Source organism: Euprymna scolopes, chromosome 45 (genome assembly GCF_053919585.1).
Source record: "Euprymna scolopes isolate OS-2025 chromosome 45, ASM5391958v1, whole genome shotgun sequence".
Lineage (NCBI taxonomy): Eukaryota > Metazoa > Mollusca > Cephalopoda > Sepiida > Sepiolidae > Euprymna > Euprymna scolopes.
Window position 1 is genome coordinate 46758887 of NC_136526.1, and position 25064 is coordinate 46783950.

At 32.4% G+C, this 25064-nt stretch overlaps 1 protein-coding gene across 2 annotated transcripts in view; it reads right to left on the reverse strand.

Annotated features, from left to right (window-relative positions):
• Positions 1-4770: 4770 nt before the first annotated feature.
• Positions 4771-25064, reverse strand: part of LOC145269523 (uncharacterized) — a 74845-nt gene continuing 54551 nt past the window's right edge. For both annotated transcript variants that reach the window (XM_080125277.1, XM_080125276.1), the window contains exon 2: positions 4771-10633. In XM_080125277.1, the coding sequence (XP_079981403.1) occupies positions 8298-9752 (1455 nt within the window). In that variant the 5' untranslated portion in view covers positions 9753-10633 and the 3' untranslated portion in view covers positions 4771-8297. The remainder of the gene's footprint in view (positions 10634-25064) is intronic.

The window sequence follows — 25064 nt, forward strand, 5'->3', positions numbered from 1 at the left end:
ATATATATATACACATATATATGCATATACACACACACATATATATGCACATATATATGCATATACACACACACATATATATGCACATATATATGCATATACACACACATATATATATGCATATGCACACGCATATATATACACATATATATGCATATGCACACACATATATATACACATGCACACACATATATATACACATATATATGCATATGCACACACATATATATATACACATATATATGCATATGCACACACATATATATACACATATATATGCATATGCACACACATATATATACACATATATATGCATATGCACACACATATATATACACATATATATGCATATGCACACACATATATATACACATATATATGCATATGCACACACATATATATACACATATATATGCATATGCACACACATATATATACACATATACAGTGATGATCATATTTATTGGCACGGTAAAATAAAAGTTAAATTTTGTCTAATAAATTCTAAAAAAGGGATTAAATTAAAGAAAATAACAAAGTATATTATGTATTTTTAACTGGCCTTTCCGATGCAGCAATCGGATTTTAGAAAAAATAAATAACAAAGGAACAACAAACATAATTGCAAAAAACCCTTGTTCAAAATTATTGGCACGGCTTTGTTTTTCTTTTAGTATCAGTATAATATCAATCAATTTCCGGTTTACGTGCTTTCTGAACTTTTTTATAGCCATATTATGCTTGTTTAACGCTAATTCAGTGAATAATTTTTTTCAGATAATTTTTAGATAGCGATTTATTTAAACTATTATAAGTGACTAAATTATAATTTTCAATCGCCATGGTTAAAACTAAGGAACACAGCGAAGACGTCAGGAAGCTTGTTGTAGCATGCCATACCAATGGGGAGGGCTATGATAAGATTTCAAAGAAGCTAAACCTTCCCAAATCCACTGTTAGAGCCATAATAAACAAGTTCAAATCGCAAGGCCACGTTATGAGTTTAGAGGGTAGAGGGAGAAAAAGGATTCTTTCCCAAAGAGATGAACGGAAAATTGTTCGACAAGTAAAACAAAACCCAAGGATCTCTGTTGGGGAGATTGTTGATGAACAGAGCACCTCTGGAGTGAATGTATCTCGACATACAGTTGGTAGAGTTTTGAAGAGAGCTGGTTTAAAAGCATGTCGTCCGAGAAAGACTCCCTTATTGAAGCCTATGCACCTGAAAGCAAGGCTAGCCTTTGCAAAACGTCATATTGATAAAGATGTTGCATTCTGGAAACGTGTTCTATGGACTGACGAAACGAAAATAGAGTTATTTGGCCATAATAAAGTGTCTTATATTTACAGAAAATCTGGCGAAGCTTTCCTGCCTAAGAACACCATACCCACAGTGAAGCACGGTGGAGGCAGTTTGATGTTTTGGGGATCCTTTGCTGCCTCTGGACCAGGGCGACTTGTTAAGGTCACAGGTAGCATAAAAAAGGAAGATTATGTTAAAATATTGGATGAAAACCTGAAAGACTCTGCTAAAGAGCTCTCATTTGGTCGTCGTTGGTGGTTCATGCAAGATAATGACCCAAAGCATTCGGCTAAACTGACTAAGAAATGGCTTGAGGACAATCATATTAATGTTTTGGAGTGGCCATCACAAAGCCCAGACCTTAATCCAATTGAAAATTTATGGAGAACATTAAAATTGAGGGTAATGCAAAGGAAGCCTAAGAATCTTATTCAATTGGAGGATTATTGTCAGGAAGAGTGGGCTAAAATTACTACTGAAGAGTGCAACAACTTGGTTGTAAACTATGAAAAGCGACTGAGGAAGGTAATCAAGGCCAAAGGCTATACAATTGATTATTAAATAAATCGTGCCAATAATTTTGAACAAGGGTTTTTTGCAATTATGTTTGTTGTTCCTTTGTTATTTATTTTTTCTAAAATCCGATTGCTGCATCGGAAAGGCCAGTTAAAAATACATAATATACTTTGTTATTTTCTTTAATTTAATCCATTTTTTAGAATTTATTAGACAAAATTTAACTTTTATTTTACCGTGCCAATAAATATGATCATCACTGTATATGCATATACACACACATATATATATACATATATATATGCATATACACACACATATATATATACACATATATATGCATATACACACACATATATATGCATATACACACACACACATATATATACACATATATATGCATATACACACACACATATATATATGCACATATATATGCATATACACACACACATATATATATGCACATATATATGCATATACACACACACATATATATATGCACATATATATGCATATACACACACACATATATATATGCACATATATATGCATATACACACATATATATATGCACATATATATGCATATACACACACATATATATATGCACATATATATGCATATACACACACATATATATATGCACATATATATGCATATACACATACATATATATATGCACATATATATGCATATACACACACATATATATATATATGCACATATATATGCATATACACACACATATATATGCACACATATATGCATATACACACACACATATATATACACACAGATATGCATATACACACACATATATATACACACATACACATATATATACACATATATATATACACACACATATATATACACACACACATACACACACACATATATATATACACACACACATATATATGCATATGCACACAAATATTAGAAGTCATCATAGAAAGAAAAACAAAGAGAAATATTTAAATATAAAGATTTTATTACTGGTTTGTTTACATGTAGGCTTTTAACAAGAATTGTCGGTTCGAATACTGCAAGAGAGTAAAGTTTATTTTCAATGACTGTTTCCAAATAATGGAAGATTAAGAAGATCATTGACGATAACGAGATATCTTTTCACTTTTCCAAAAGAGTGTTTCCCCTGGAGGTTTATTTGAATACTTGTTGCTTTCTGAAGCTGAGGTCTTTATCATGGTAAACACTTTTCCGTTAACAATTGGTAGGAGTTTGAAGGAGAATATTCAGAAATACTTTTTTTATGTTTTAAGCTAAAAATAAATTGAATTAAAATTAAAATAGTTTAATATACAGCTTTTATTGTTGGTTTACATGTTAATTTTTAACAAAGTTTTTAATTTAAATGTTTCAAGGTAATAAAGTTTATTTGAATTTATAACTGAAACTTTTCAGTTTTTATTATTTTTTTTTTCTTGTACAATTTTATATGAGTTATTTTCTTGTACAATTTCTGTAATGATCCAAGTTTGTTTGAATAAGTTTTGATTTTCCAATTTTGTTTTGTTTGAATAAGTTTTGATTTTCTAATTTTTCCACATTTTTTTTCTTTTTACATAGGCATCACCACTTATCAAGGCCAAGAGGCCAGTCGAGGGGATAAGGGTTAAAGAGTGTACAGTAGTCAGTTGGACAATATAGCAATCGTTAATAATGGAAATTTGGTAAATTTGTTAACTTGTTTTTGTTGGACTTGAAGACAACCATATTATAGTCAGCTGGAAAGCACACAAACAGGCGTGCAGTTCCAAGAAAGAAACTTTGTTCATGGAATCTACATTTGGATTTAGGCACAGACAAAGAGTGGGGGAAATTATTGATAGTGTTTCCAGCTAGACGAGTGTTTCCCGTGAAAGTTTGGCCAGGAGGGACCATAGATTGAAGCTCAGACGAGCACTTGTCATGAAAATAATGATAAACCAGAGGCAGACTCGCAACATCTGTTCTGTGAGAAAGAGGTTGCATTTTAATCCCTTTTATAGGTATTTCTTATTTTATAGGCATGTCTTATTTTATAGGCATGCCTTATTTGTTTACAGTATTTCAGAGACTCAAGCTGAAAGATGATTCTCTGGGTATATTTGTCAAGTTGTCATAATCTTTTTCATCATTACAATAAATAAATATGAGTACTGGAATGATTGAAATCTTAAAATTCCAGTTTCTTTTAATGTCATACATAAAACCTTGGTAGTTAGTTCTCATGCTCAGCTCTGTTTAGGTCCTGGATATGACCTTAAACTATATCCGATGGTGAGGGCCCCAGCTTGCAGGCCTTAGGGAGTGTGGAGCCACCCTTTAATTGCCATTGCTCCCAGGTTCACTCTGACCCAGAGTGGTAGCATCTGTTAGTGTCCTAACTATGGGTTAAATAGAATACGACTTAAAAAAACAAATATACTATATTAAAAAAATCGTTCTTCAAAATCACCAGATTCGGCATTAAATAACCCGAAAAGGGTTGATATGCCGTAAAACAAAACAACCAACCAACCAATCAGCTCTGTTTAGGCCAATATCATTGGAAATAATGAGGTTTATTTGGATTGCTATGTACATCATTGTATATCACACTTTTCTAACAGCTGTGTTTCGTATGTAGATATGGCATAGTTTTATTTGCCATGGTTCTTCCATGTAGTTACTGTAACACTGGAGGTTCTACCTCTCATCTCTGTTTGGTCAACATCAATGGGAACACTGATGTTAATTGCTCTAAGATTGGATGTTCAATTTCTTCATGCCGTTGCATGCGATCCTTTCAACAGAAATTCTGTGAAACGGAAGATAAGGCATGGCACACTTGCTACAGTTTTCTCTGGTATATATTCCCGACACTTGCTGTAACACCAAGGTTCTCTTCTCAGCACAATTATAGAAATGTATTTCCAATGTATCTCTCAGAACACATATATAAGATATAGGAAAGTGGACTCTTATCATTTAAGTGCTTTTAATTACAGAAGTGAATCATTTAGACTTCAAGGTTGGTGCCAGTATTTACTTGTCACATATTACTATTAATTTTACCTGCATAGTCATAGATGTAAGGTTTCTTTCCCAGAATTCCTTCTGGTCTATATTTATATCGTTTTGTACATAGGTGCAGATATTGCAGGTATAGTTATAGTAGATGTTATGTGACTTATTTTGCATAGTTCTTTTGGGTCTATATTCCGAATACTTTTTCTAACACTGGAGGTTCTACCTCTCAGTTCTGTTTTGGTATTTTTTTCTGTTGTTGCTGTCAACAACGTTTAGGCCAGCATTACCAGGAACACTGACTCCAATTTGGGTATGATTTTCACTCATATTACTATGCGAGCTTTAAAAAGTCTTTCAAGCATCTTATGGGCTGCGACGTTATTTGGCTGTGGAATTTATTATATATATATATATATATATATATATATCAAGGATGATTGATTATGTATTAAGCAAAGGTTATCGTTATTTTCATGGTAAATGCTCGTCGAAGCTTCAGTCTAGGCACAATCTTTTCACAGTTTCATAAAAATACTCCTCCATCTACAACCGCAATCAACAGTTTTTCATACTTTCTATCTGTGCTTAAGTCTAAACGCAAATTCCATGAACAAAGCTTCTATCCTAGAACTGCTTGCCAGTAAAATTCTGTTCCGCTGGCGGGCTTTCCGGCTGACTAAAATATGGTTGTTTTCAAGTTCAATGTAAATAAGTCCTTATTAAGTCCACCTCTTCAATAATAAATTATACTCAATTTTCACCATTAACGATGTTGCCCCGGTGACCACCGTACATTTATTAAACATTATCTCCGAGTGACCCTTGTGCCTTGAAAAGTAGTGACTTGTTAAAAAATTCTATATTATTATTATTATTGGCTCACTAGGATCTTCACACATGTCTTCAGAGTCATATTATATTCCTTCTTGTCTATGTTTTAAAAGTTTTTTAGCAATTACATATGTGCCACTGTTTTTCTTACATAGTCATAGTAGATGGTAGCTGATGCATTTCCTATGGTTCTTTCTGGTGTTTATTCTGAGCACTTGCTCTAACACTGGAGATTCTACCTCTCAGCTCTGTTTTAATATTTAGTTCTATTCTTACTCTAAGCCATGTTTAAGCCCGTATAGTCAGTAACACTAATTCTCTCTTCATTTATATCAATATGTCAGTTTAACTTTACTCACATAATCATAGATGATATATGACTTATTTGGACACATCCCACCAGCTGCCAGACCCCCCTCCACTAATTGTACTGATCTCTCTTGCATATTGTTCACTGCATATATGAAAAATAGTTCTTTTTCCTAAGCCTACTTCTATGATTGAAATATTTCTATGGTTCCAATTTCTTTTCATATCATACATAAGATTTTTTGGTATGTAGGTCTATCTGCCTCTTAGCTACATTTAGACCAACATCAATAGGAATATTAACTTTAATTTGGATTGCTATCATTTCCGTCTTAGCGTATATCACACTATTTGTTTTAACAGCTGCATCTTGTATTAAGTTGTAGCTATTGCATAGTCATAGTAGAATATATATGTTACTTTTTTGAGGACTTCAATTTTGAGTGCAATTCTCTTTCTCTGATATCACTATTAGTGTTGGGACGATTAATCAGAATCGGAAAAATTGGAGCTTTTTGGGATATTGGAATTGGTATTGGAAAAATTTGTGCCTATTTTCTGATGCTGAAACGGATTTCTTTAATTATGCTTTTTTATTTGATTTTGGTTTAAGAAACATCTTCCACCGCTTGTAGTAATAAAATAATATTTACTGATTTAAACTTCCATAAGACAAAAATATCTAGATCACAGCCTCACGAGGATATTTTTACGTTTGAGAAAATATATTCACATTTAAAATGTGTTTTTACAGTAATCAGGACAAAATAACAATTTTATAGTTAAATATTTAAAGATGTATAAAAAATTGGAAACGATAGTTGTATCGTACTGGGAGTTTAGTACAGAATCAGTAATTGTATCAGAATCGGGAAAAATATTTGAATCGTCCCATCACTAATCACTATGTTAATTTTTTTTTGGTATCTCACCGTAGGGATTGCATGGTTACAGTAGATGATGCAAAACTTATTTTCACGGTTCTTTTTTCTCTTTGTTTACAATGCTTTGTTTAGCAGTACATATTGCATAATTCTAGTAGATGATAATGTCTTATTTGCCAAAATTCTTTCTGATCTATGTTTACAGCGTTTTGTATGTAGCTGTACATATTGAATGATATCTGACATATCTGTCACAGTTCTTTTATGTCTCAAGAACACAGACTTCAATTTAGGCTGTACCTTCCCTTTTTTCAAACATTATGTATGTTTCCCCAGGTATATCGTCAAAGCAATCACATAGTCATATTACACAATGTAAGATTTATTACCATCTTTTTAATCTTTATTCACATCGTTTTGTATGTAGCTGCAGATATTGCAAATATAGTCATAGTAGATGATATATGATGTATTTCCTTTAGTTCTTTCTGGTCTAACACTGGACGTTCTACATCTCAGCTCTGTTTTAGTATTTAGTTCTATTCTTGCTCTTAGTCATATTTAGGCTGGCATCATCAGTAACACTAACTTCAATGTGGGTTGCTACTCTCTTTCTCTCTTCACTCATATCACTATGTCCGTTTGAAAAGTGTTCGTTAGAGATTGCCTGACTTGTCATTGTTATTTCTTGTTTGTGTAACTCTGGGGCTTCAGTTTCTTTGTGCATTCGCATGTGGTCTTTCTTCGGAAAACTGATTTCAGTTTGGAATTTTATCCTGTCTTCTTCCTTATCGCTATGTCAATTTTTCTAGTTATGTACTTATAGTAATTGCATAGTCCTTGTAGTTAACATAAGATTTTCTTGTCTATGTTAACAGCATTTTATACATAACTTATTTGCCACAGTCCTTTCTAGTCTATATCCTGAGAACTTGCTGTACTATTGAAGGTGATGAGTTTTCATGTTTCTTCTGCAGATTGGCTATATGAATACAGGTTGCTTTCTCAGGCATCTGTCAGTCAAAAGTGGTTCAATGCTCTGGGAGTAAACTCTAGACTCAACAGGCGTTAGATTAGGTCACTTTGTCTATGTTTACAGCATTTGATATACAAGTTATTAGCAACATTTCTTTCTGGTCTATATTCCAAGCATTGAAGGGTACATTTCAGCATGCCATTGCGTATGCTTTTCCAAACTAAAATTATGGTTTCATCCCCAGTTATGTAATTTTTTTTTTACATTTTCAAAAGAATATTTGAATATTTTAGGAAAGTGTTTGAATACTAGTTGTTCTCTGGGGTCTCTGCCAGTCAGAAGTGATTCAATGCTCTGGTTGTAGATTTTAAAGTCAACAAGCATTCAGTTCGGTCACATTTCTTTTCTATGTTTACTACGGCATTTTATATATGACTTATTTGTCACGTTTCTTTCTGGTCTATATGCCAAGCACTTGCTGTAACATTGACGGTTCTATTTTGGTATGCCGTCGCATATGTTTTTTTAGACTGAAATTGTGTGCAAATGACGTCTGACAAAAGTTGCAAAAGTATGGTTTCTCCCCAGTGTGTACACGTATGTGATTTTTTAAGGTAGATTTATCGGAGAAAGAAGACTCGCAAAATTCACAAGAATATGGCTTCTCGCCAGTATGTGTTTTCATATGGTTTCTTAGTGTGGTGTTTTGTGAGAACGAAGCATGACAAATCTCACAAGAATAGGGTTTCTCACCTGTGTGTATTCGAATGTGGTTTTTCAAAGTGTTTTTTTCGGAAAAAGAAGAATCGCAAATCTGACACGAATACGGCCTTTCCCCAGTGTGTCGGCGGGTGTGACTTTTTAACGTAGAACGCTCTGCAAATGAAGCTTCACAAAATTTGCAGGAATATGGTTTCTCTCCTGTGTGGATTTTCACATGATTTCTAAGATGGGATTTCATCGAGAATTTCTTTTCGCAAATCTGGCAAGAATAAGGTTTCTCGCCAGTGTGGATTCGAATGTGGTTTGCCAAATCAGTCTTTCGAGAGAAAGCGGATCCGCAGACATTGCAAGGATGCGCTTTCTCCCCAGTGTGAATTTTCATGTGACTTTTCAGGCTTGACTTTTGCGTGAATTGAGATTTACAAATCTCACAGCAGTGAGGTTTTTCTCCACTGTGCGTTCGAATGTGTTTTTTCAGATTTGAATTATCAGCGAAAGAAAAGCCGCAGATTTTACAAGAATATGGTTTTTCACCCGTGTGCAAACGTAGGTGGTTTTTCAGAGTGCTGTTCTGGGAAAACAGAGAGCCACAGATTTTACAAGAATATGGTTTCTCGCCTGTGTGAGTCCGTGTATGATTTTGCAGCTGAGAATTTGTCGAAAAGCTGGACTCACACATATTACAAGAATAAGGTTTTTCACGCGTGTGGATTCGCATGTGGATTTTAAAACTGGAATTCTCAGAAAATGCCGATCCACACACTTCACAAGAATATGGTTTCTCTCCAGTGTGTGTTCTTATATGATTATTCAAGATGGAGGCCTGCGAGAATGTAGCAGTACACATTTCACAAGAATAAGGTCTCTCACCTGTGTGTCGGCGCATGTGAATTTTCAGAGTGTATTTCTGTGAAAAAGAAGAGCCACATACTTCACAAGAATATGGCTTCTCTCCAGTATGTACTTGCATGTGCTTTTTTAATGAGGATTTCAGAGAAAATTCAGACCCGCAAACTTCACAAGGAAATTTTACTGCTTTAGCAGAGCCTTCCATGGTTTTCATAAACAGTGAATTCGGTAATATTAATATGCTGTACAGTACATATATATATATATATATATACAAATGTGTGTTTACACAGATATTTATACCTATGATATGTTTATGTATACATGTATGCATATAATACATTCATATCTGAAATTATTGGACGAGCCCCCAAATATGCACCCACAAATATTACATATGCACTCATATAGCTGATGACCTTTGTAGTTAAACAGTTTTGTAATTCATATTCAATGCAAAGTTTACAGGAAAATGTTACTTCTCTAGTATATTCCTGCACATTGTCTTAAGCATAAATTTTATATCATGATTAATGGGCCGTACAGTAAAAGAAATCAACACTCAAAGAATTTTCTGTTGTTAAACTCCTTGTTTGAATACAGACCCACAAAGTGTACCGGAATATGTTACTTCTCTAACATAAGGCTCTTGCATGTTTCCATAAATCGGGAATTTCTAAATAATTTGTGATTGAAAATAATTGAAATCTTTCAATATTGTCATTTTTTTTATCTTGTCTCATACCTGACAGTGTTTTATTTTGTCAGCACGTTTTGTTAAACAGCGAATTTCTGAATTTTGTAATTGATTTTATAGTTAATAATAATTAATAATTGAAAATAATTAAAATCTTTCAACGGTGTCAGAATTCACATGAACAATGCTTAATCTCTAATTCACCCCTTGCATGTTTCTTAAAACATTTCTGAATTTCATTACTTTACAAATAAAAAAAAACATAATTTCAATTATTGAAATATTTCAATAATTTCAATTATGTTTTTCATAATTTTAATTATGGTTTTCAATATTTTCAGTTTTTACTTGTTCATAATTTTACTTTTTTACATTGTCTTATGCCACACAGTGTTTTGTATGAGATTTCATTGTCATAGATTTTCAAACACAATTCCTTACAAACTATGCAGAAGCAAGTAACAACATCCTCCTCAGATCAATAATTATTTAAAGGCGGCCTTTTCTGCATTCCAGTTGCCTTCAATCTGAAATAGAAAGAGATAATATTAACACAAATGACTTTGTATACTCACAATTATATATGTCCATACAAAATATAACCAGCCAATTTCATTGCTAGAGTTTAGATAATAATAAAGTTACCCCCCCAAATTTTTTATTTTGAATTACATGTAAATACATGTAAATACATAACAACTATGCACAATTCTTTTGAAGTTATCAAAAAGAACAAGCAACATGATTGCTTACTCCGACAAACAATGCAATTATTGAAACAAGCTGCCAAATCATATTATGGATTTTTACCAGTCAAAATACTCAAATACAAGTGAAGCATGCATGACCCCCTATAAGTGCACAGTGAACGAGGCATAAAAAAATGACCAAGTCCATCATTTATCCCCTCCCCGATTTAGCCCCAAAGTCCCCAAGGCCTTAACATGTTTAAATTTGAGTTCAGCACCATGCAAAACTGCTAACTTACATACACAAAAAACTTTGGACAAATATGGTAAAATAATCCCCAAAATAGTGTTTTTATTAGCCCTAAAAGAGCCCCTGGGGCACACCCAAGAGTTATCGTGAAGTATAGACAAACAAAATTATACAGAAATCAGTTAGCTACGTTTTTCAGAAAGTTTTATAAAAATCCAAGGCATCAATTTTTTTTAATAGGCACAAAAGTGTCAATTTTAGCCATTTTAATCTGAAAGCCACTCCTCCATTTGTCAGAAGTCCTGTAGCAGGAGGATTTGTAGAAAAAAGGACTTCTGACAAATGTATTTTCACTTTGACTTTCCATGTCTCATTGACTTTAGCAAATAGGGTGCATACCTTTATAACTATTTGCTAATATTTTCTCTCCTCTGATGAGATGGTAGACATCGAAACCCTATAGGTTAAGGAGATTAATTTTCTTAAGTATTCTTTGTCTTGCTTAGAATAATAAAAATTCTTTGATATGAAACTCAACCACTTCATTTCATTTCAATGAGAGTTTTTTAAATTCATTGAATTACAATTTAATATATATATATATATATATATATATATATATATATAGTTACACATGTGTGTATATATTTATATATATATTGTTACACATTTGTGGGTATATATAAATATATTTTTAAACATTTGTGTGTATATATTTTTAAACATTTGTGTATATATATAAATATATTTTTAAACATTTGTGTGTATATATATATATATATATATATATATATATATATATTGTTGTTCGGTTTATTAAATATCTACACAAAACAGACTGATATACTCTTTGATTTCAGTATGATTTCTATATATACTATTTATTCAAAAGAAATCTACATTCAATGAATACCCTCATTTGCATATTACATTAAAGAAAATCTGTTTTAATAATTATCTCAATTTTATTGTATTTGTAATAGAATCAGTTTTAGAAATGTTATTTAAAGTAGATTAAATTTACTAGCACGAAAAAAAAAAGTGTTAGTAGGTAGGCAGGCTCAAACCCATGATGTGTGTTGCCCGGGTGTTTGGGAAAAAAAAAGTGTTAGTAGGCAGGCAGGTTTGAACCCATGACGCGAAGCCAGAAAAGGAAGTGAATGAAAATGTGAACTTTTCCACTACGCTACGAAGCCATATGAAATGGAAAGCGTTCAAATTTATCGATGTCAATAAAAAAGTTGACTTGTAGAAACAAATGTTAGCTGGAAGCCAGTTCAGCTTTCTGCTGTTTCATTTATTTGTTTTACCATGATGTTGGAGAAAACCAGCTCCCCACAAAAAGGGAGTGTCCAAATGAATAGCAATTGTCTGATATGAGGTTTTCCTCAGATTGAACAAAGCTGATTGCTTTCTGGACGTCTTGGCATGAAAGGCCGAGAAGCTGACATCGCTTTCGATTCAGTTTCGCTTTTATTTTAAAAACACAAACAAACACGCGAAAGGAAGGAATAATGTGAATTTTATAAAAGTCGATCAAAATAAATGTAGACACGATGTGTCCCTTCGCAAATAATAGATATTATGATCTAGGGGGTACTTAAAAAGTTCTAAGAAATATTACCCTACCCCCACAAGAAGCCCGATGAAAAAATCCTTTGCTGGACATAGAAAAATGCATGCAGCTGCTTTGTCTTATATATATATATATATATATATATATATATATATATATATGAGAGAGAGAGAGAGAGAGATTTTTAATTTAGTTTATATTTAATTTATTTTCAATTATTAATAGCTGGCAACATTTGCATTCAATGTAGAAAATACTAGTGTTAGGACGATTTAGGAATCGTCCCAACACTAGTATTTACTACTCCCCTCATCGAAAAGAAAAAATTGAGTAGATATGAATTAATCTCAGAAATAAATCGAAGAAAATTTTTCATATAAATTTTGGATTTCTGTAAAAGATGGAAATTCCCATAGTCGACCAGAACTTATGCATCTTGGGACCAGTCCAATTTTCAATTTTGTAAATCCTTTCTATCTGGCCCAAAATATACCTCTATTGTCTGAGATGCAACCATAAATCGTACTCTACATGAATCCTTGATGTAGCTTTCAAAATACCAGGATACTAGGAATCCTGATAAGCAACAACTATATATTCACCAGTTGATGGTAATTTTTGTCATTTCTATTCTGTTGTTTTACTGAAAATTCAACTATGTAAACAAAGAAATAAAACGGTAATTTTTTACCTTGTTTCCACCTTAACATTTAAAATGATTACTTTAAAGGTTTTAGGATATGCTGGAAACAAATATCGCATTTAAATTTTCTGCAAATAAGTAGTTTTCCGGATATTTAGCTATGCCATTTATGTTATTGCTGGTAGCCATCTTGGAGCGCACAAACACAACCCTGAGAAACTATGCACTAATGCATGTACCAATATGGCCACTAGCAATAAATGTAAGAAATTACCTTGCTTAATATCCGGAAAGCTACTTATTCGTGGAAAATTTCAATGCGATATTCGTTTTCAGCATACCAGAAAACCATAAGAGGTAGTTAAGGTAGAAACAAGGTAAAAATTTACAAAATGCATCAACATGAAATTCTTTACTAAACCATTTAATTATTATTATTATTTAGATATCCTCAGTTTAAAAAATATTAATTTTATTTTACAGATTCGAAAAATGGTCTTGACAATGTCTAAAAAAAAATTATACAAAATACTATTACAAACCCATCCAATAAATGTCACGAGGACATTTATTAGTTGAGTTTCTAACAGTATTTCGTATATTTTTAAGTCACTGTCGAGATTACAAAGACATGAGATACCATGTGGCTATTTTTCTTGTGCGACGCTCGACACTAATTGTTGAAATAAGCAAACATTTTACATCAAATAAATGCACTAAAACTTATCAAACTAGGTAGAAGAGTAACTTATCTTGCCTTTGGTAATATTTATTTGGGTGCTTATGCATCCGTGCTTTTTTTTCAAATAGTATTTTCAAATTAAATTCGAGTGGGGGATGCCTTTTTCTCTACCCTGCAACCTCTCTCCCACAGAAGAGACGTTGCGAGCCTATCCTTATTTTATCGTAATTTCCATGGCAGATGCTCGTCTGAACTCCAATCTCTGGTCCCCCCTCGCCAATCTTTCACGAAAAACACCTGTCTAGCTGAATCCACTGTGAAAAATTTCCCCCACTCTTTATCTGTCCCTAAATCAAAACGTGGATTCCATGAACAAAGCTTCTTTCTTAGAACTGCATGCCCGCAGAACTCTGTTCCATCTGCCTGCTTCCCTCCGGACTACAACTTGGATGTCTTCAAGTCCAACGTTAACAAATTCCTAATGAACCGCCCCCTTAAGTAAACATTTCATCAAATCTCCACACTAACGTAATGTACTTGCAATAACCCTTATCCCCGAGTGGCTTCCGGGCCTTGATAAGTGGTGACCACTGTGTGAAAAAAAAAAAAGAGTTCCATATCTTTTTTTTATTTAATTGTAAGGTGAAAGTACAGAATAGTTAAAAAATACCTTCCCCATGTTAAGAATGGGTTTCTAAATAATAACGTTATTATTTCAGCATAGCAGCATAAGTGCACAATACCTTTATTTGTTATATATATATATATATTTTTTTTTACCACTAAAAAAAACACAATTCTACCTAAAGTACAAATAAAAAGTTATAAATACCATGATAACAGAAATGTACATTTTGTTGTTTTTAAATGCTTTTAGTACTTTATAATAAAACCGTTAAAAACAGCAAAATAGTTTTGGCTCAAATCAAATCTGAAAAACCTGAAAATAATTTTTTTAAATTGACAAATTCAATAAAAAAAATGAAACTTTTTTCTCCTTTCGTTTTGAAAGCAGAAAAAAACAAAACAGTTTTCTATTTTTAAGAGAATGCAAACGAAACTCGTTAATACACTGACTGTAGACAGCTCAGTGCTGGTCAGTGCATTAGCACATAGCGAGCCATTTCATGTTAAATTCTATATTCTGTAATTTCTATAAAAGATAGCATTTAAAAAAAATTCCGCACAATTAATAATTATCAAATATTTACATATTATACATGAAAATAATTCTGAAACTATTACCTATATGAAAATGGATGATATATACTGATTCATCTTATCAATTTTGAAATATGATTCGTCAACTTTGCTCGGTAATAACTTTGCTTTCTGCAGTCGTAAAAATATAAATCAAAGTCCAGTAGAGATACACTTCTATGCTTACATCGCATGTAAAATTTCAGCCATATCCAATCAAATTCGACCACAGGCATGTGTATCCAAATGTAACGTATGAAAGGTAAACATTGAAAAAACAGTCTCCATTTTTGCTGTCATCATTTTTTACGTTTTTTTCATTTTTAACTTGGAGCATAAAAACATTGAACGCATAAAAGAAAAATAAATTAGCATCACTGTTATGCTTATTCTATTCTCTTTCCATCAATGTAATTCTTTTAAAAATCTACCCACAAATAAAAAAGATATGACTTGTTGAAGCGCATTAAGTATGTAATATTGCCAATATTCATGAAAATACAGCATACGCTTGTAATGCTAGGATATTCGGTGTATCTCACATAGTATGTGACTAATCCCTCTGTTCAGCAATGTTTCGACCAGGCAACACTGAGTGTATGCAGTTAGTATATATATATATATATATATATATATATATATATATATATATATATATATATATATATATATATTATTCAATTTCTATCATTTTTTTTTTAAAGTCCTGTGTGTAAATGTAACGTGTCAGTATAGTTTTATTCAAACAATTGGATTAATTCCACTAATAGCCTTCGGGAGACTTTTCAATAATCACATTGACATAACTGTCCTTGTTAAAATATTTCTCTTTTTTTAGTTAAAGAGAATAAATGTTAAGGTTTTGATTACATTTAAAAAGAAAAAGAAACAGTCGCAACTTCCTTTTCTTTCATCATAATTTCTGTTTTAGAAGATTAACAATTATTTCTTTAAAAAATGGTGTGAGTTCTAAGAAAGAAGCTTTGTTCATGGCATTCAGAAAAATCTTTATGATGTATGTACTCGTCATGGAACGAAAACGTCATATTCCAAACATCACATAAATTGTAGTTTTTATTTTAGATAAAAAATAATTTTATGAGAAAGCGAAAACTGTTTTGATCCGCCTTGTTTAAAAAGTAAAGGGGGGAACACGTCTACTGTGATTTTTTTTTTACACAGGCATCACCACATTATCAAGGCCAAGAGGCCACTCAAGGATAAGGGTTAAAGAGTGTACAGTAGAAATTGGACAATATAGTAATCATTAGTAATGAAAATTCGGTAAATTTGATAACTTATATGGAACTGCTCATCAAGAACTTATTTACGTTAGGCTTGAAGACAACCATATTGTAGTCAGCCGGAAAGTAGGAAAATGGAAGACAATTCCACAGGCATGCAGTTCTAAGAAAGAAGCTTTTTTCATGGAATCTACGTTTAGGTTTAGGCACAGATAAAGAGTGGGGGGAATTATTGATAGTGTTTTCAGCTAGACGAGTGTTTCTTGTGAAAGTTAGGCGAGGGGGACCATAGACTGAAGCTCAGTCGAACACTTTCCATGAAAATAACGATACATCAGAGACAAACTTGCAACATCTCTTCTGTGAGATAGAGGTTGCAAGGAAGAGAAAAGGACATCTCCTACAAGGCTACGAAGTCTATTTTGAACTCTATCAAGGCAGGGCAAGTCCTTTCTAGCAGCTCCTGCCCAGATGTGGCAACAGTATTCCACCCTTGAACGTACCTGGCTCTTATATAGAGAATTGCATCAGCAGTGAGATATCTACCGGATCGATAGAAAGATCCCACAATTTTTCCAGTGGCTTTGGCAACAGATTTGATGTACATGTTCCATTTAAGATCAGGAGTAATGGTCAAGCCCAGAAGCTTGTCAAAACTTGAGGCCTCCTGAAGACGAGAGCCATTCATTTCAATTGATGCCAGATGTGGATCAGAATGTTGATGATGTAAAGAGAGAAGCTTGGTTTTAGATGCATTAAAAGTAACCAGCCACTCCTTTCCCCATTGTACTACGTGCTCAAGATCAGAGGAGAAAGAATTGGAGAGAACTTGGTTGTTTACTGTCTTAGATGTGCTACCATAAATGGTAGTGTCGTCAGCATAAATGTCTACAAATGATGTAAGGATGTGATTTGGAAGATCATTAATGTAGATCAGGAAAAGATTTGGGCCCAGGATGGACCTCTGAGGGACACCAGCATTAATACTGTGAGCTCCTGATTTTTGCCCCTCAATTACTACTCTTATGAACCTAGCCTCGTAATTTCTATGATATACTATTAATTGCTAAAGGCTGTTAAAAAAAAATATGAGTTTCTATATATAAAAAAAATGAACAATTTACATAATTTTTGGAATATGATATTTTTATTCTGGGCAAAGTGGAAGATTGGGTGACTGGAAATATGATGACATTGGTGTTAGGTTAAAACCTTGAGTTCAAAAAATAATGACCCGAAGACAAAGCTGTACTTCCCCTTTGTTGTTAAACAAATAAACAAATTGGCATGAAAGAAAATGTGAAAATTTTGTACGCAATTTTAAAAAAAATTTTTTACGGACATGTTACAAAAATAAATAATACTTGATTAAGTTTTTGCATTAAATTAATATAATACAATGTTTTTTTTCTAATGATTTGTAATCTGCTTTAATATTATAAAAATATGTGGCAGATTTGCTGTTTAGTTGTACAAATATCGTCGAACAATGTAATCACTAAAAGGGACTCTTATGGTCGACACCAGTATCCCGCTTAATGTAAACAGAAGTTTGTTTACATGTTTCAAACTTTAAATAGGTAAAACGTAATCATGTGATTAAAATTTTGTTTTTTGGAAAAATGGAAGGCAATATTTTTTTTATCAATGATTTGAATCTATTTTCGAATTATAAAAATATATACACTTTATTAAATGTTTATTGATTTCTTTATATTTATTAAAAACAAAATACAATGTTGTTTTTATATTTTTTTTCTTTGACAAATAAAATGCAATGTTTTATGAAAATATATTTTTGAAAGAATAAAAAAAAAGAACTTTATCAAACCTAATAAATGCGGACTTCATGTAAAATATTATTTAATGAATGGAATCTGAAAATATTTATTTAATATATATTTTAAAGAGGAGGGATATATAGAGTCCATACCGGGAAATGGCTGAAGCAGTTTACAATCAAGAAAATTACTTTATTTCATATATATTTTTTTAGAGTTTTTTCTTTTTAATTTCTCTTCATGTTATTGTGAAAGTGGTTGGAGGGAACGAAATTATCTTTATTCAAGAAGGTCATTGTTTAGTTCTATTTTGAGTTGTCCCGAAGCAATAAATATGAGAACGCAGTATTATGTTTGAAAAAGGTAGCTCCAGTATCTGAATTATATTTTTTCAGTAGAGAAATGAGTTAGGCGGAAGATGCTAAAAGGTTTATGGAGAAAGATGGTAAAAAGAGAAGAGAAAAAAAATGAGAAACATGGAGACGGCTGGAGAGAGAGAGAGAGAGGGAGAAACAGAAATTTAAATATAAAGATATAAGATATAATTTCACTTCTATTTAAGCCTAAATGAACCCGAGTAGCATCTAATATATAAATGGCTATGTGTCTGTCTGTCTGTCAGTCTCCATATTTTCAAACTATCTCCACTGAAACTTAAAGTTGCAGACCGATGCTAAGGACTTCAAATGATTGGACTTTTTATGGGCTGTTCTTTTATGGGTTTTTAGCAGATTAAAATTGTTTTTAAAAGGTCAAAATTGAAAAAAAAAAACGTTAAACATCTTGTACATTTATCTTAGTTTATTTTTATTTTTAATCAGTTTATATGTGTGACACATAGATACAGTAGTAACATCACCAGCTTTGAATGTTACAATTTTGGTTTCAATTCTAGCTGATGGCATCTAAATACTTTTTTTTTTTACTTTTGAAATCACAACTCTATAATAATATATATGAAATCTGGACAAATTAAAATATCATATTTAAGCATATTAAATGCCCAGGCAAAGCCGAGCGCCCTCACACCCTAGCAATAAATAAAAGAGAAAGTCCTGTTTTATAAAAGGAAATGTAAATCAGTAACTGATTTTCAACCGACACCAGTTTTGGTCGCCTATAATTCTGTTAGGCCTCATTCTGTGATGGGTACATACATTATAGAGATTTTTCTATAATTTTGTTTTAATTAGGTTGAGTTATGGATAAGGAAAAAAAAAAAAGCATTAGTCGCATCTATTTCTTACAATTCCTCAGATTTCCATTGGTTTCAGCGTCCTAAATTCTTGTATTAAAAAATAAACGATCCTCTTAGTAAAATGGAGTCGTGTTGTCTCAGACCCATGACGAGTTATACAAAAGCGTCAAATTATCTTGCCTTTAGTAACATTTAATTTATAACAATTAAATGTTACCAAAGGCAAGATAATTTTATGCTTATTTTTCTTTTTCCAACCAATTTTCAGGGTAACCATTTTTTTACTTTTTGAACGTTGTCTAGATTTCTACAACTGATTTAGAGGCCTTGTTGGTGGGGCATTAGAATACACCGACTGCCCTCCTGCAGAGGGTAAAAGTCCCTCAATGGGGGTCCTGGATATGACTTTAAACTATATCCAGTGGTGAGGCCCTAGCTTGCGGGTTTTTGGGAGTGTGGAGCCACCCTTTAATTACCATTGCTCCCAGGTCCACTCTGACCTGGAGTGGTAGTACCTGTTAGGGTTCCAACTATGGGTTAAATAGAAACCGACTTGAAAACAACAAATATATTCTATTAAAAAAAAATTTACTTCAAAATCTTTGGATTCGGCATTAAATAACCCGAAAAGGGTTGATATGCCGTAAAGCAAAAAAACAAAAAAACAACCAACCAACAACTGATTTAGAGTATACTTACAGTTTCTCTCCATCAGGTCAAGTTTTTGTGCTAAGTTGATTTGAAAAAAATCAGATTTTCTAACAGAATCGATTACATTTTTGTGGCATTATCAGCAGATTTTGTCAACACATATCATCCTAAATATGTTTTTAAGAGAAAAAAATATTTTGTGAACAAAATATTTTGTGAACAAAATATTTTGATTACCTCATAGAAACATCGATTACAGTAAACTGAATGATGTGTATCGATAAAGTTAGGTGTACGTAAATTGTATATTGTTTCACTATTGTTCAAACTTCAGGGCTTGAACTTCTATTTCTTTGAACTCATGGGATGCTCAGTGGTAAGAAAGATTGCAACAGTAGTCAACCACCATGACTGCATCCCCGTGACTGATACCTGATTTCTCTTTCAGGACCTGATAGAATCTCTCTCTATGCTCATCACTCACTGAACCTAGGTTCTCAGAAAACTGGTCCACATATAAAAATAGGTAGTGCATCTTGACGCTTATGTGGCAGCCCAGGTTTTTAAAAGCAGTCAGCACGTTATTGAAAAGTTTTGTGTAGTTTCTGGCTTTATTGTTGCCAAGAAAGTTCTTTGCTATCAGAACAAATACCTTTCGCACTTCTAATCCCACTTCCTTCATTGAGTTTTCGAACTGTGGATCTCTGACGAGCTGCCAGATCTGAGGATGATCAAACATGCCAGCTTTCAAATTCTCCATGATTAATCCTGAAAAAGCTTGGCATAAGTAAGTCAATCAGTCAGCATCCTTGTCCAAAGCGTTGGTGAACTGCTTGATTAAGCCGAGCTTGATGTGCAGTGGTGGGAAGAGTATTCTGTTTCTGTCTACGAAAAGGTTGTTGAGGACGTTCCTTTCTTTGCAAGGCACTAATTCTACCTGCACAATCCAGTCTTCATTCGTATATGCTGAGCACCAATTTTTGGAAGATTTCGAGGTTTTATGACTTCAAATTGATCCCTTTGTCAACATAATCACCCAGAACTATCAGACTTGAAAACTTCTTGTGATTAAAATAATCATTTCCAATTAAAACAATTATTCAATATATGACATTTTACCCCCACAAACTTCTAAAATGTTCCACACATGCATAAATGTGAAAAAAAAATGTTTAAAAAAACATGTAGCCATAGTTTAAAAAAGCATGTAGCCATAGTTAAAAAAACATGTAGCCATAGTTAAAAAAACATGTAGCCATAGTTAAAAAAACATGTAGCCACAGTAAAAAAACATGTAGCCATAGTAAAACCAAACATGTAGCCACAGTTTAAAAAACATGTAGCCAAAGTTAACATGTAGCCATAGTTTAAAAAACATGTAGCCATAGTTAAAAACATGTAGCCATAGTTTAAAAAAACATGTAGCCATAGTTTAAAAAAAACATGTAGCCATAGTTTTAAAAAACATGTAGCCATAGTTTTAAAAAACATGTAGCCATAGTTTTAAAAAACATGTAGCCATAGTTTTAAAAAACATGTAGCCATAGTTTTAAAAAACATGTAGCCATAGTTTTAAAAAACATGTAGCCATAGTTTAAAAAACATGTAGCCATAGTTTAAAAAACATGTAGCCATAGTTAAAAAAACATGTAACCATAGCTAAAAAAACATGTAACCATAGCTAAAAAAACATGTAACCATAGCTAAAAAAACTTGACTTGATTGAGAAAAACCAATGTGATTTTCGGATTCAGTGCATCAAATTCGTCCTAAATCAGCTGAAAAAAAAACCGCAGACAACAAATTTGTTAATTTATTTATGTGTGTGTGTGTGTGTGTGGAAGAGGGGGTGAGGGTTGTAAAAAGTCAGAAACTACACGACACACCCACAAAGTTGATGTATTATTTTTCAGTATTGACTTCAACAAAATACAGGCAGATAAAACAGAATTTATTTTCTTTTAATATTTAATCTTTTAGAGGTCAACAAAAACAGAATTAGTTCAGAGGGGAGTCGATATTTACATAAACGTGTTAATATTAATATGTAGCAATTAAATACTAATTTTCTTTCAGTTACAAGTTACAATTACAAGTTATTCTCATCTTTTATTACTCGTTTCACAACGTTTTGGCCAACTATTCCTCTGGCCTGGTTCCAGGTGATTATTGTCTGAAGATAACGGTTTCAATCCTACCCAAAGCCGGCCAGATGCTTACTTGACCAAAAACGCGGTGAGATGACAACAACTACGGAAGGCAGTAATTGTAGTAAATGCAATCAGGAGATTCAGAGTTCCTATCCGTCGCGGTTACCACCTGACGAAACGTCATGAAACAACCAATAAAAGATGAGGAGAATTGTCCGTAATGAATAAAATTATTCCTCTGGCCTTTGTCAATAATGAATTCCAATTAAACAATACATAAACAAATTTGTTGTTGACCGGCGTAATTATGTGAGGAAGCTTTTCGAGTTAAAATCTACTGAGAAATATATATTTTTTAAATATGTAAACATCAGCTAAAGAATAAGTTATGGATAAATTTAGCTAATGTTTATATATTTAAAGTGTGTATTTCACAATACAAAATGCATATTTCTCAATATATTTTAACTTGAAAAGTTTCCTCATATAAAAATAATTAACAAAAAAAAAATCTATTGTCAACACAATTTTTTTTTTCTTGTAATAAACTCACTTTAGTGACTTTGCCTTTCCTTTTTTTTTTGAGAAAATAGACTTGGTGCTTATTTAGATTCACACTTACGGTAGAAATTAAAAATGAAGAAAATACAGAAAAGTCTGTATGATGTACGTGCCAGTCACGGAACAAAAATGAAAAATTCCAAAAATCACATAATTTGATCAAGTAGTTTTTTTTTTATTCAAGAAAATCAATTTTTTTCCAGTTTCAATGAGGGTGAAAAATGCGTTCATATTGCAATCAACGATTCGGTGTTCAAGGGAAGACAACTCTAGTGCATGTGGAAATTGTTAAAATAATCACTGATTACCTCCCCTTATATTATCTAGAAAAAATATGTCCTCGACTGTCATTTATCAGTAAAAAAAAAATAAAAAAATGGCAAATTTGTTTTCCGTAAATTAAAAAAAAACAAAAAAGTACTTAATCAATTTTTGTGAATTTTATAGCATGCAATCTGCATTCCATGCCAAGTAGATACAATATAACGTTTGTCATCTTTTGTTAATCATTATAAGTTCCAATCTAAATAAGCACCATATATTCATAGTGATAGCTTAACCCGCTTTTCACAATAGACCCCCCCACGCATGTATCTTTGCAGGGTGTATCCATTGTCACTCGAGACTTAAATGGGTCCTCATATGAAATCAAAAGTAAAGTTATGGTAAATATGAACAATCTTTCCACCCTCGAAAAATCCTTTAAAATTACAAATTTTAAAGAATTTTCAGGGGCACTGAAAATGAAAATAACGTTTAAAATTACCGCAAACGAGTAGTTGCCAAGATATGAAGAAATGCTAGTTTGAAAAAGTGGGGGATCACTTTTCTGTAATAATTTAACATAAAATGAACACATTGCCACCTTCTTTGGGGGTTGGGGTGGGAGATTTTTTTCCACCCTAGGAAAATCCTTTAAAATTACCACTAATGTTTAAAATTCCAGGAAACAAGTAGTTTTAAAAATACGAAAAAAGTGCATCCACTTTAAGGCCACCAGGGGGAGGGGGGGCTGCCAGTTTATGTCTTTTGTTCTCCTTTTGGAGGTGGGTGTATCGTTTTTACTAGGCACTTCTGCAGTTTAATTAATCATTTTTCACGCCAACATTAACCAAGAAAAAGAACCGTTTCTGTAAGTCACGTGCCGACATTAACCAAGCAGAAGAACTGTTTAATATTTCACAAAAATTGTGTTTACATTTGGTGGTGGGGGGAGTGTTGTGTTCTGCTCGGTAAATGTTAGTGCGTTACTTACATTAAAACGGTTAATTAAACTGCAGAAGCACCTGTTGAAAACTATACAAGTTCTATAATTGAATACTACCCCTCAAAAAAAAAAAAAAAAAGATCGAAAAACATAAACCGGCATCCCCCGTAAAAAAAGGTGACCATAAAGTGGGTGCATTTCTTCATATGTTGGAAACTACTTGTTCCCTGGAATTTTAAAGGTTAGTGGTAATTTTAAAGGATTTTCGAAGGGTGGAAAGAAAATCTTCACCCATCCCCAAAAAAAGTGTCCATAAAGTGGGTGCTCATTTTACGTTAAATTATAAAAAAGTGATCCCCACTTTTTTTTTTTTAAAGTAGCATTTCTTCATATCTTGGAAACTACTCGTTTGCCATAATTTTAACCATTATTTTCATTCTTAGCGACCCCGAAAACCTGTGAAAGTGGATTAAAAGATTTTTCGAGGGTGGAAATATTCTTCATATTTACCAAAATCATAAATACACTTTTGTTTCAGTGACTACCGCATACTCATTAACCCTTATCCTCTTGCAGTTTAGGGAAACAGAAATATGAGGAAGAAAATGGGACATAAGTCGTGTTACACTAGTAGTAAGTAGGTACGGGTAAAAATAAAAGGACCTAGTTTTGAAAGCCGATTTATCATAATTTTTTTGTAGGTTTCCGACTACTTTTTGATTGTATTTGAAAGATTAGAGACTAAACTTAATTTCCTAAGGAAAACATATTTGAACACGTGAAAAAAAAGTTATGAAAAATGTTTTCATGGCAAGCTAACTAATTCAGCTAGATTTTTATTGTAAATATCCTTTAAAAGATAAATATTAGTTTTCTGGGTCTATTTCAAAAATAATTAGTAAAGTAAAGTCCTAAGATATTGAATTAAAAAAAACAACAAAAAAAACACCTTTTTTGTACATTATTTTAATTTATGCAGATTTCGTATTTATTATTTTAGACTTTATTATATTTGTTATGGGGTTAAATGGTAATAAACGAAAGGAACACCGGACTTTTAGGAAAACATATGCCTCAAATTTTTTTTTCTTTTCATATTATAATGTAAAACGTTTTTGATTTTTAA